Here is a 13,910-nt window from a genome sequence, read left to right as displayed (position 1 = left end):
GGCTTAAGGTGTGTTATGGGCCAGAGAGGATACAGGCTTAAGGTGTGTTATGGGCCAGAAAGCATACAGGCTTAAGGTGTGTTATGGGCCAGAGAGGATACAGGCTTAAGGTGTGTTATGGGCCAGAGAGGATACAGGCTTAAGGTGTGTTATGGGCCAAGTAGTATACACTATTTTACAGTCTAATGTGCTAAGGGGCAAGTAGACTAGTATACAGGCTCATGTGGTATGCAAGCTAGTGATGTGCTTTGCTGCATGTGGTAGGTAGACTTATGGTTTTCTATGAGTCAGGCAGCATTTAGGCTTATGTTGTAAAATATGATAGAACCAATAGCAACTGTTCCCTGTCTGCCGATATGGTGAATGTTCTTATGTCCTGTAGGATGACAGAGACAAAAGGAAGAAGGAAAGTAGAGAGAAAGACAGACATCGAACTGCAGATGTGAGTACATCGTAATTGTTACAGTTTTACGGTGGAGAGTACAGGGGCTTTATGGGGAAGGGTGTGATTGGGCCATGTTTAGTCTGAAATGCTTCAGATAATTTTTCAAGCAATTGGGTATTTACTCCCATGCCTGTTTATTATGAGTAATTGCATAGTGTGAGGAGCAACTAGCATTTTGTGTACTCCTACTAGTTTATAGAAGTGAGTATTTTCTGCAAGAGTTTCTTATCCTTGTTGGGTAATTAGCACTGATAAACATTTAGATAAAAATGCTTCTCAATAGACACAAGTTTTTAGTAATTCTTATATGGCCAATAGTTGGCAGATACCTATAATCACTCAACGTGGAAGCCATGTGAACTACAGTGACCTCGGACAGCAGCTACGGCTGTATTAGTATATGCATCGCTTAACATTTGCTAATGCTGTTGTAGAGTTTGGGTGCCACGATGAAAATTCACCAGCCAGTTTAGTTAGTTGAGTACAGTATGCAAAGTATTATTGACCTATTTGGTTTTAAGTGATTCTTTTTTTCTCCCAGATTTGTAATTAATTGGGCAAATGTGATTTTTAAAATACACAAATGCGAGCATTGTCTGGAGCTCTTGTCTGGGTATTTTTTCAGTTCCTGCTGTAGAGATCAGGTGCTGTCAGGGGGGTTTGGTTTTCGAAGTGTTTAGCCGTGGGGCTTTGGTTAAATTCCTGACTTGAAGACATCAGACTACCACCTGTGAGTGCATCAGGATTGTTAAAGGGGTGACGTAGGTTGACTATTGCTGCTTTGAATGAGATACATGTCATGTGTTGTGATGGTAATACACAGCGTTATGGGTGTTGAGTACATCCACTTCATGAATTGCTTTCAGTATTGTGTGTGAACATGATCATATTGACAAGCGTGATTGTTTGTTGTGATCTGATTGTTTGTTATGACCTGATGGTGTGTGGTGTTCCAGGATGACAGAGACCGGAAGAGGAGGGAAAAACGTGATGACTCGGTGAGTACAGCAGTTCCTTGTCATGGGCACTTGTGACTTGTTTAAACACCTGTCTTGTTGAGGCAAGTATTTTGTTCAAATTGTTGTGTTCATGTTCACATATTTCACATGACTTTTCCTGTCTTTTAGAAAGTCCAAGTTTCTAGTTATTTTTAATGTTGAGGTCCAGTTGCCCACTTTTTGATATTAGTGGCTCCATTTATACTGTATGTGTTTAGCATACTGTGTCTGATTTGGGTATCGGTTAGGACTGGGACGGGTAACCAGAGACAGGTGGGTAACGAGTTGTACACGGATACTTGTCTCTATACTTGGACCCGCTATGATCATGACTAATAGATTAAACAATAGAGTATGTTATTCTTTCATGATTAAAAGGTTTTATTATCTTGATATGATTACAGGAACTTCTGTTGAATATAACACATTAACATATTGAAAAATGTGACCATTTAGCCTCCAAACTGAAGAATATATTGCCATTTCTTACAATTTTGATGTCAGGAATTTACATAACAAGTATCCATGTATGGTAGGGTAACGGGCTGGGGTACCTGGGAAGAAAATTTGGACCGGTCCCAGCCCTAGTATCCATTTTCAACTACAGCCATGAAACAGATCTTAGTGTAGAAGTCTGTGCATGTGACGGTGTAAGTCAAATAATCTTGACATCACATAATTCCTCATTTCACTGCCTTCAGGTAGGTTTGCTTCCGTAGTCTTTAGATTTTATCATTCTGTCCTGACAAGAATCCTGCTGAATATTGCACGTGAATGAGGCAAAACAACCATCTCACATAACCCATCCTTGTGAACAGGGTCAGAGGTCTTACAATAAGTACAGGAGAGGTCCTGAGGCAGTGTCTCTGACAGAGGTTACCATGGTTACTGTCTGATGGAATGTGTGACTGATTTTACTGCTGTGTAACTTTCTTGACATAAACAATACATCCATTGTCATAATCGGTAGATTCATTGTCATAAACTATACATCTATTGTCATGACCAGGTTTTTACTAACAAACTCATTACAGCATATATGAGCCTGTTTGTGTGTGTAGCAAGGTCTGGCGTGGTTGTTGACACCACAGATGATTAACAATTGATAACTCATGAGACATGCTTGGTTAGACACACCCAGCTGCTAGCTGCTTGTGTACTGCTGGGATGTATAGGAAGTTTTGAACAGTGGTTAACTAGAGGATAGTTGTCTTGATTACTGAGAGCACTTTGACAACAACTGACACCAGTGTTAATGTTATAGTGTGTTGTGTTGCGGTAGTGTGTTGTGTTGCGGTAGTGTGTTGTGTTGAGGTAGTGTGTTGTGCTTCAGTAGAGCTTTCTTCTGCTTTTCTGTGGTAGCATATTAATCTGTTTGCTGACATTTGACTACATATAAAACTGTCTCATGATATCTAGCTTGTTCTAGGAAACTGTTACATCAGACAAACCCAGCTGAATTTAATCCCCAGATTGTGTTTCAACGTTTCTATTTGTCAAGGCTACTGAGTAAATGTACAATGAGCTCCGCATGCCTCATTAAAACACCTCCTGTTGAAGTATCTTCATGGTGAACCACAGCATGCGTATAGAGGTATTGGTATATCATGATTATTTAGGAGACTTCTGTGTTGCTTTTATTTCCTGTGAAAGTGTTTTAACGCCTTACTGTGCTGTTGCTTGAAACTTGTACTGTGTTGTAGTGGGGACAAGTTTCCTAGCACAAACTTGCACTGTTGCCTTTTGATTTTGAAAAACTTCACACATATACAGATCAGACTGGTAGTGAGATCACTCACTCTCTAGAGTCCTGTGTAAGAAGACTGACTTTCTTTGGCTAATTATCATCTTTGGCTAATTATCATCTTAAACAGGCATTGCGGAGATGTCCAAGTTCTGTAAGCAGTTAGTAAGCCATTATGATGTAGATTCATGTACATAAAGAGTATTGTAGATGGTTTTGTGAGTTTGTTCTTGATGCCTGCAGGATGACCGAGAACGACAGAGACAGGAGCGGAGGGAGAAGAAGGAAAAGAGGGACAGAGAAAAGAAAAGTGTAAGTGAGCAGACTCACAAATACTACTATGTATTGGAAGGGGTTCAGGGAATCTTTTATGGGGGTTGGTCTTGTGCAGGGAGGGGAGGGGAGTTAGTTACGGGCAGTGTGGTGAGTTGTCGAGGTGTTGGATTTGTTAGCAATGGGCAGTATGATGAGTTGTGGAGGTGCTGGACTTGTTAGCTATGGGCAGTGTGGTGAGTTGTAGAGGTGTTGGACTTGTTAGGTATGGACAGTGTGGTGAGTTGTAGAGGTGTTGGACTTGTTAGCTGTGAGCAGTGTGGTGAGTTGTAGAGGTGTTGGAGTTGTAGAGGTGTTGGACTTGTTAGGTATGGACAGTGTGGTGAGTTGTAGAGGTGTTGGACTTGTTAGCTATGGGCAATGTGGTGAGTTGTCGAGGTGTTGGACTTGTTAGCTTGGGCAGTGTGGTGAGATGTGGAGGTGTTGGACTTGTTAGCTATGGGCAGTGTAGTGAGTTGTGCAGGGGTTGGACTTGTTAGGCACGCATTGCATGGTGAGTTGTGGAGGGTTTAGAGTTGTTAATTACATGCTATGTGCTATTATGGTGAATTGTGGAGGTGTTGGACTTGTTAGCTGTGAGTAGTGTTGTGACAAGTAGTGTGGAGGGTTTGGTCACTGACATGTATCGATACTGTGTTTTCAGGATCGGGATGAAGAGAAGAGAGACTCGAGGAAGGGTGACAGACAGCGAGACCGTGATGACAGACACAGAGATAGGTAGGTACTGGGAGAGATGGCCGAAATAGACCTATTAATATCGGTAATATAAAGGTATAGTCCTTCTTGGCTGACATTTTGTTGTGGAGTTGACTTGTCTGGAAAGGAGTTTATCTATCCTAAAACAAAAGTGAGGAAATATCTCAGAGAGTAAGATGTGTTGTTATATTATTCAGTCTTATCAAATCTTTGAAGGACATTTAAAAGTGGTCTGCAAATTGAATATGAAACGCTAAACTTATTGTAAAATGTGTTTGCATGTTCTCATTATGCATATACATGTACTGAATCAACTTCCCTGTCTTTGCTGAGAATGTATTTTTTCATGTTCATCACAAGGTAACCAAAAGAATTGAACTAATTCTGATAGTGATGGGTCAGTAAAAGGAAAAGGGCCCAGGAGATAGAAGTGTGTGTTACTATTGTCTGTAGTGACTCTGGGTCAGCTCATTAACTAAATAAGGGTGGGCAGCATAGGTCAGCCTATTAACTAAATAGGGGTGGACAGCGTGAGTCAGTTAATTAGTGTACTCATTCAGTCTGTCTTGTGGGAGTGAGCCTATGGAAGACACTGATGTCATCTCTGTTGTAGATCAGGTCAGCATTTACTGTTTATGAAAATATCTGGTATTTGTTTTGAATGTGTTAGTTGACAGTCTTCTCCAATACTAGACTGTGAAGTTACCACATACTACATACTGAATGGTCAGTTTATCTTGTACCACATGTATACTAACTTAAAGTCATTGAAAATATATTTCAGAAACATGGAAAGAAAGAAAGAAGAGAAACAGGTTTGCCTTTATCTGTTGGTACTATGTCCTTGTGGAGTAGTGTAAATCAATTATTACTATTTCATAAGATATATATATATATATATATATATACCTCAACAAATATCAATTCTGATTTTAAAGACGAAACACAAAATAATGTTAGAATCGCTTTGCAATCCCCTTGATGCAGGAACAGCCAACTGGCAGAAAGAAAACTCGTGTGAAACGTGTACCAAAGAAGGTAACATTATTTGCATGATGTGCATTAAATATTTGCTTCAATGAGACAACACCAGCATGAGATGGGAGTAGAGAGCATGAACAACATTGTTTAGTGTCTGGCCTCAGTGTAAGGTGCAGGTGTGTAGGGTTATCTCCCTTGGACTTGGCCTGACTTTGCATTTTACCCTGATTATGCTACAAAGAATACTTGGAAGACACTGCAGACATTCATTGTAATAAAGTAATCACTACTGATGGAATTACTACTGCAAAGTAAAATTAAATGCCTACATATACAGCCCCTGCAGCCCCACTATATCTGCCAGTACAGCCCCTGCCCCACCTGTATATCTGCTAGTACAGCCCCTGCCTCACCTGTATATCTACTAGTACAGCCTCTGCCCCACCTGTCTATCTACTAGTGCAGTCCCTGCCCCACCTGTCTGTCTACTAGTACAGCCTCTGCCCCACCTGTCTATCTACTAGTACAGTCCCTGCCCCACCTGTCTATCTACTAGTATAGCCTCTGCACCACCTGTATATCTATTTGTACAGCCTCTGCCCCACCTGTAAATCTATTCGTACAGTCCCTGCCCCACCTGTCTATCTACAAGTACAGTCCCTGCCCCACCTGTCTATCTACAAGTACAGCCCCTGCCTCACCTGTCTATCTACTAGTACAGTCCCTGCCCCACCTGTCTATCTACAAGTACAGTCCCTGCCCCACCTGTCTATCTACAAGTACAGCCCCTGCCTCACCTGTCTATCTACTAGTACAGTCCCTGCCCCACCTGTCTATCTACAAGTACAGCCCCTGCCCCACCTGTCTATCTACTCGTACAGTCCCTACCCCACCTGTCTATCTACAAGTACAGTCCCTGCCCCACCTGTCTATCTACAAGTACAGCCCCTGCCTCACCTGTCTGTCTACTAGTACAGCCTCTGCCCCCACCTGTATATCTATTCGTACAGCCTCTGCCCCACCTGTAAATCTATTCGTACAGCCTCTGCCCCTCCTGTCTATCTACTAGTACAGTCCCTGCACCACCTGTCTGTCTACAGTACAGCCTCTGCACCACCTGTATATCTATTTGTACAGCCTCTGCCCCACCTATAAATCTATTCGTACAGTCCCTGCTCCACCTGTCTATCTACTCGTACAGTCCCTACCCCACCTGTCTATCTACAAGTACAGCCCCTGCCCCACCTGTATATCTATTAGGACAGCCTCTGCCCCACCTGTCTATCTACAAGTACAGCCCCTGCCCCACCTGTATATCTATTAGGACAGCCTCTGCCCCACCTGTCTATCTACTCGTACAGTCCCTACCCCACCTGTCTATCTACAAGTACAGCCCCTGCCCCATCTGTATATCTATTAGGACAGCCTCTGCCCCACCTGTCTATCTACTAGTACAGTCCCTGCACCACCTGTCTATCTACTAGTATAGCCTCTGCCCCAATTGTCTATCTACAAGTACAGTCCCTGCCCCACCTGTCTATCTACTAGTACAGTCTCTGTCCCACCTGTCTATCTACTAGTACAGTCCCTGCCCCACCTGTCTGTCTACAAGTACAGTCCCTGCCCCACCTGTATATCTATTAGGACAGCCTCTGCCGAACCTGTCTATCTACTAGTACAGTCCCTGCCCCACCTGTCTATCTACTTGTACAGTCGCTGCCCCATCTGTCTATCTACTAGTACAGTCCCTGCCCCACCTGTCTGTCTACTTGTACAGTCCCTGCCCCCACCTGTCTATCTACTAGTACAGTCCCTGCCCCACCTGTCTATCTACTTGTACAGTCCCTACCCCACCTGTCTATCTACTAGTACAGCCTCTGCCCCAATTGTCTATCTACAAGTACAGTCCCTGCCCCGACTGTCTATCTACTAGTACAGTCTCTGCCCCACCTGTATATCTACTAGTACAGTACTTGCCCCACCTGTCTATCTACTTGTACAGTCCCTATCCCACCTGTCTATCTACAAGTGCAGTCCTTGCCCCACCTGTCTATCTACTAGTACAGCCTCTGCCCCACCTGTCTATCTACTAGTACAGCCTCTGCCCCACCTGTCTATCTACTAGTACAGTCCCTGCCCCACCTGTCTATCTACTAGTACAGTCCCTGCCCCACCTGTCTATCTACAAGTACAGTCCCTACCCCCCCATCTATCTACAAGTACAGTCCCTGCCCCACCTGTATATCTATTAGAACAGCCTCTGCCCCACCTGTCTATCTACAAGTACAGTCCCTGCCCCACCTGTATATCTATTAGGACAGCCTCTGCCCCACCTGTCTATCTACAAGTACAGTCCCTGCCCCACCTGTCTATCTACTAGTACAGTCTCTGCCCCACCTGTATATCTATTAGGACAGCCTCTGCCCTACCTGTCTATCTACTCGTACAGTCTCTACCCCACCTGTCTATCTACTCATACAGTCCCTGCCCCACCTGTCTATCTACTAGTACAGTCCCTGCCCCACCTGAAAGCACACTCAGGTAGTGTCAGTGAGAGGAACCTGTGACTTGGTGAATGCTGTGTGTTGTTACACATTTTGTTGAGAGATATGTGCATCCACTGAGCATACAAATATCTTGACACTTGGCACTTTGAGTAATGTGAGTAATCTTATATGGTAAAGTTGATAGTTTCAGGAAGGTGAGGAAGAGTAGATCACAGACACAATGTTGAATTAATTGATCTTGTCAGCATGAATTTTCACAGTACCTTGTAGTAGACTAGATCTCAGTATGTCTGAGACAGTTTCAAAAGGCTAATACTGCTTCATGAACCCATGTGTATTAACTCAGTAATGATACTCATGTAGTCATCTAGAAGAATAAACATTTATCTTTATAAGAACTGATCTAGTATGCACTGTGACAGATATGTCAGTAGGATGCATGTATTGCTTCCAACTGGTGGGGATTTTTATTTAATAAAGAGCTAGATTCTTGTCCTAGGTGGTAGCGAAATAGTGTGGACTTCTAGGACTGCACTGTATTACTGGTATATCATAATACTCTTTTCAAACTAAATCCATGATTATGCAACCTAATTTTGAGATTGCTGTAACATGTGTCTAGGGATTTTTGATGTAAAAAAAGTAGGATTGACATGCACAGTCAACCACTCCCAGTCAGACACTTATTTCCCTTTATGTCGCTGTATGGCTATGTATCGCAATGTATTGTAATACAATTTATTTGCCATAACACAGCCCAAGTGAGTTGGTTGAAAGCGTAGGAGCTTTTCCTGATGGTATGTTACCAGACACTGGATTGTCTTGTTGCAACTAATTTATAAAGTAGATTGATGTACGTGGACAGTTTGTGACAGCGTGTAACTATTATCTCAACCCTGTCTGTCTCTCTCATCCTCTGCAGATTCAGCCAGCGAGTCGAAGCAAGGTTCAGGACCCAGTGTCGGAGCAGGAAGAAAATGGTGACGAGTACAACTATGATGATGAAGAATTTGAGGTTTGTCTAAATCAGTATCCATTTATCTTTAGATCTGCAGCACCAGGTGTTCAGGTCCACTCATACTTCAATACACAGTTATCAATGGGAGGAGTGTTTGCTGACTGCATATCTGTGCCTGATGTGTCCTCAGTTCATCACACCAGCAGCCAGTGATCTAGACTATTACAGGCTTCACTCCAGCGTCATAATGGCTGATCCACTATGTCATGTTTAGCATTTCAGAAAGCCTCACTAAAACACTATAAACTTGACAGATAAACTCCGAATTTTACTTCATCTAAGCAGGAGTACTACAGTATGTCTGTAAAAATTATGTCATATGAGTCCCCACTTAAGTGTTGGAGTGCCTCTGGATTGGCAGTTTAATGATGCTGTGATGTTTGCATTCCCAGGACTATGATGATGACTTTGAGCCAGATGATGACGATGATGATGACGATGACGATGAAAGACCTCAACAGGTAAAACCAATATTGTAGTTTCTTTTACCAGGCAACTTCATTTATGTTTGTCTGGTTTCTTTGGTTACCATATTACTGCATCACTTGACAAATTTTATTGTAAGATAACAAGTGAGCTGGACTTAACGTTCCTTGTAGCAGTGTCTGGTCACTCTCTCTGTCATCTTTTTGTGGGAGAACTGACTGAAGCTCTTGTTCGTTTACTACACCTGCAGACAAACACTGACAATGTCTCAGGTGGATCTTGAGCTGGGAATATTGTTACATATAAAACATATTTCAAAATTCTTTTGTCTTGTAATATTCAACCTGTTTATAGTAGAGATGGGTAATAATTGAAGGATTTTCAGCATGTCAAATGTGCACATGTCATTGAGATGTGACAGTTTTGTCTCTCAGTATAGACCCAAGGCTAGGACAAAGATCATGACCAGCAGGGTAAGACATGGCTGTATGTAGCTGTTGTCTGTAGCAACATGTGGTACTGGGAACTGGACCTGTCAGTCAGTTTAGGGTGCAGGATTTTCTAACTAATTTGGTAATTTGGATTAAGACATGTTATTTGTCTTCATTGTGCATACATATTGTATGGAATGCCTACTAGTGGGACTATTGTTCAATGTGGTGTAGACAATTGATAAATATATCTCCAAGATGATCATTTACATCTCAGGATGAACAGGCAGAAGCAGAGTTGACACTGGAGCACATTCGTCAGATGATTGTAATTATTTCCTGTGTGACTGTTCTATGTGTTTCCACACTTATGTTTAAAGGGGCACTAATGTGGAGCAATTTCTGTGGACTGGTTGTTCCTTTTGTTATTGTTTTTCTCCCATGAGTACCCGGATGATAGCCCAGAATTTGTGACTGGTTCGTGACCTCTGCTGCGCAGTCTGTATGCGCAGTTGAGAGTTTAATTACAGACAAATCAACTAAGGTGAAGTCATATTTACCTCATTACAAATGTATTATGAAAACAAATGAATCACTTTGAAGGTTAATCTTCTGCCAGTGGTAGAAATGGTAAAAACTATTAGGATGGAAAAATGACGAAGCCAGTGTAATTAGTTTATTTTCATATTTGTATTATTTTGAAAATTAATGAAAGAACACATGGTCTGCTTATACTTACGGTAAATTTCTGACATGACTGTAGCATTTTACCATTCTATAGACTGCCAATGTGGATCCTATCTCACACACATCCTATGCACAATCTAGTGTGTGTTTTCTGTCATATAGATTTTGCTGAATACTACAACAAATAAATTAAAACAAAATGCAAACAATGAATTTAAAACAGACTGATGTTATAGCAACAATGTCAGGCTACCACCTTGTTCAGGAATGTATCCATCAATATTCACATAAAAGAATATTCGATTCATCTGCAGCTGGTAAATAATCCTGCTCTATGTCGTGTGTCTTAGAACAGTCTAATATGCGAAAAAGTGACACATCGTTTCAAGTCTTTCCTATCGGTGAAAACCTGATAAACCTCTCATTGGTCACCCAAGATATAGCACACCTGGCAACTAACTGTATGATGTCCTCCATGCTATAAGTAATTTAGTTAACCAATAATGAGCAATCAATCAACGCAATGATGGTTAATTCTGTGAAGGGAGGTTTTTACACTCGCACTTTATGACAGGGTGTAGTCAGTATGGATTAGTACATCTTCACGCACTGTCTTTTGACAGATCCGCTGTAAAAGATGAAAGTAATTAATCAGTGTGTTATCGGTTAAGCCTTTGATCGACGTTTCTTTTTGTAACTCAGCTGATAAACCCTTACATTCACATATTACATAAAATTTAATACATTTGCCACGTCAGACCTTAAAGGCTTAATTAGTAATGTTGAGTATTTACTTCATATAGGAGAAGTGCCAAACGGGAACCTTTATCGAGTAATCTGAGTGGTGTCAGCACTAATTAAGCCTGTTATGAATTCATTAACTGACCATCAAGGGAATGATGTCAAATAACATGTGTAGGTTTATACCATCAAACGCAAGGAAGATGTAATCTCTGTGTCTCATGCAGCCTGAAAACACTTATGGTATGGGCCGAAACTGTTTTCATTGTTACATAAGAAATACATACAGGCATTTGCTGTGTACTTGGGTAAATAGGTGTAATCAGTATTTTTACGTAAGAAAATTTTCAGATTTCTCTACCAATACTAGTCGTTGCTTTTAATTTACGAAGTCAAATAAATCAACTATGTGTTTTTATTATCATAGATAATAAACCAGGGTATCTACCATAGCTACCAAAATGTACGTATGATTTTTGCTGTGACAGCTTGGCCAACCCTCAAAACTATCTGAACATAAAGCTTTGTAATCTTTCGGACTTATATGAAACAAATGGCTTGATATATGCCTGTAGACATCATATTTTCACATGACATGATTAAATATCATGGTGAAAAACACAGAAATTGTTACATTCAGACCAGGAATACCATGGATATTTTCAAATAATGGCATGTGACGGGCATTCAGCCTCCTGACTGTTTAGGGTGAAGAAATTCTGCTAATGTGGACAGGAGCCCAGTCCCTTTGTCCGTCACAGTTGAGGAAGCGGGTGCTGACCAATTTGCTGCTTGGTTTCAGAATTAGACCGTTGGCAAGAAACATTATTCGCTCCGCATCAGTGCCCTTTTAACCAAGTCAGCAGCATGGTGTCTTCACAATGTTGGACTGCACATAATCATTCTTGATCCAGTTTTCAGTATAAATGTTTACTATTGTGTCATGTTTTGTTTGATATTAACATGCATCACTGGCACAGAAATCATTCAATGTTTATTTAACATGTCATACTTTGTCTAACTTCTTTTGATGGGATTCTGCCTCTGTTTCACCTTGATGGGATTTTCCATCTCTCACACCCAGAGAAAATTCAACATCAGTCCTTCCCTTGAGATTCTATGATAGATGATATGCTTGTTCCAGGAGGCAAACTTATGGATTGGATGTTGAGATTTTGTGACAGCATGTGATCACAACTTGAGACTGGCTGTAACACATAATAATGTTAATTGAAGGTTTTGGTAGGTGAGATTGTGTTAATCAAAGGCTTTTTGTATTGTAATGTTCTAATGTGACATCTTCATACTGGAGTGCATTTAATTTTATCACGGATACCAGTTTGGCAACTTCAAGAAGTGTGTTATAGAGCTGTTTTCAAAGATGTCTCCATGTATGTGTGTCTGTTTAGCCGGGCAGTGAGATGGATGACCTGCTGAAGGCCATGGACGAGGAAAACACACGGCTAGTGAATGGTTCTAGACACAGTAATCGGTCGGACTCAGTAAGTATGGCACCAGCTTATAGTCATGAGTTAAACCTTGCCATGGGACCATTAGGACTAGTTATTGCCCATTAAGCAGGTTCTGTGTAAAGTTTATGTGCTACATAAGTTTCATTACTTTATTTCTGGCGTTGTTCTGTCAAATGCTCTTCCTCCATACAGATCTACATCGTTAGATGTTCACAGTCGCCATGTGTCACTGTGTTCAGAAGAAACCAGACAACTGACATGGTTCCACTTATTAACTGTGGCATTGTATGCACAGTGTTGATGACCATATTTCATGATTTTTTTATTTTAGAAAAAGTGTTTATCTTAAGAGTTGAGCATAGTGCATGTTTATGCCAATGTGAGTGAAAAGTACAAAAGTATTTGTGTTCTCTGCTGAGGCTGACATAACTCACAAACTGATGGGTGATTTTGTACAGTTGTAAGTACTTGTTGAATGAGATGACTACAATGAGTTGTCAGGCTTCATGTGTTGATGCTGTAAAACAGTAAGTTGTTTAACCTGGAATCACATGCAAGCTGCTGTGAAATAAGTAGACCACTGCGACATGAAACAAACTGTCCATAGTTATCAAATAGTGATCATGTAGTATGGGATTTTATAAGACTTTACAGACAGATGTGTATGCTATTGTGTATACTGATACTGTCTTCTCTTGCTGTCAGACCGATGCGTCTGAGGAACGGTACAAGGAACCAGCACCTAAGGTTAACCGGGGACGAACGTTTATTGACTTTGTGTCAGCAAAGCAGGTAGCCCTGAACGCCACAACTGCAAGTCGCACCAGGAAGAGAGGCACGGACCTTCAGAAGATGATTGAGTTGGATATTGCTCGATACGACATGTTTGACCTGCCCCCTGTCAGGGAATATGAGATGTACATACGCAGTTTTGGTCGCTCCAACACTAAACAGGTAGGCTGTACTACCAGCATGAAATATGGATTATGGGTGAAAATATGGTATGTGTACTGGGACTTAGCTCTATGATGTTGTCACGGTTATGAATTTCCCATGACAAACTATGTAAGAAATCCCCTGGTAAACCAGCAAAACAGAACAAAGACAAGTTGTTTACATTCAAATTCTATATTGCTATTATACCACGAGAGCAAGGTATACAAAGTCACAAGTCAATATAACAATGCTGATTGCAGGTACAATTCAAAAGAGACAAAATCTAAGTCAATCGGTCACAAAATACAATATAGCAAACTCACCAAAGTCTTGGTGTGAGACAGAATCAACTATGGCAGAATGTAAACACAGCGATCGGTGCAAAAGCAGATAATGTAGATTCAGGCGTTGACAGGATTTCAAGTGTGGCAGAGACGTAAATGAATATGAGTGTCGCCCTCCACATGGCATCCAGCCTTTATATATATTGGCTGA

At 41.2% G+C, this 13,910-nt stretch overlaps 1 protein-coding gene across 2 annotated transcripts in view; it reads left to right on the top strand.

Moving 5' to 3' along the window:
- Positions 1-13,910, top strand: part of LOC137298176 (cytoplasmic dynein 2 intermediate chain 1-like) — a 57,021-nt gene that overhangs the window by 19,594 nt on the left and 23,517 nt on the right. Inside the window, exons 8-18 of one of the 2 annotated variants that reach the window (XM_067830326.1) lie at positions 383-442; positions 1,402-1,443; positions 3,431-3,499; positions 4,164-4,237; positions 5,001-5,031; positions 5,204-5,254; positions 8,627-8,719; positions 9,115-9,183; positions 9,583-9,621; positions 12,417-12,509; positions 13,185-13,433. In XM_067830326.1, the coding sequence (XP_067686427.1) occupies positions 383-442; positions 1,402-1,443; positions 3,431-3,499; positions 4,164-4,237; positions 5,001-5,031; positions 5,204-5,254; positions 8,627-8,719; positions 9,115-9,183; positions 9,583-9,621; positions 12,417-12,509; positions 13,185-13,433 (870 nt within the window). The remainder of the gene's footprint in view (positions 1-382; positions 443-1,401; positions 1,444-3,430; positions 3,500-4,163; positions 4,238-5,000; positions 5,032-5,203; positions 5,255-8,626; positions 8,720-9,114; positions 9,184-9,582; positions 9,622-12,416; positions 12,510-13,184; positions 13,434-13,910) is intronic. The other variant, XM_067830327.1, reaches the window with a different exon arrangement.

This window comes from Haliotis asinina, chromosome 10 (genome assembly GCF_037392515.1).
Source record: "Haliotis asinina isolate JCU_RB_2024 chromosome 10, JCU_Hal_asi_v2, whole genome shotgun sequence".
Classification (NCBI taxonomy): domain Eukaryota; kingdom Metazoa; phylum Mollusca; class Gastropoda; order Lepetellida; family Haliotidae; genus Haliotis; species Haliotis asinina.
The sequence above is the reverse complement of the archived record's forward strand: the minus strand, read 5'-3'. Positions and strand labels throughout refer to the sequence as shown.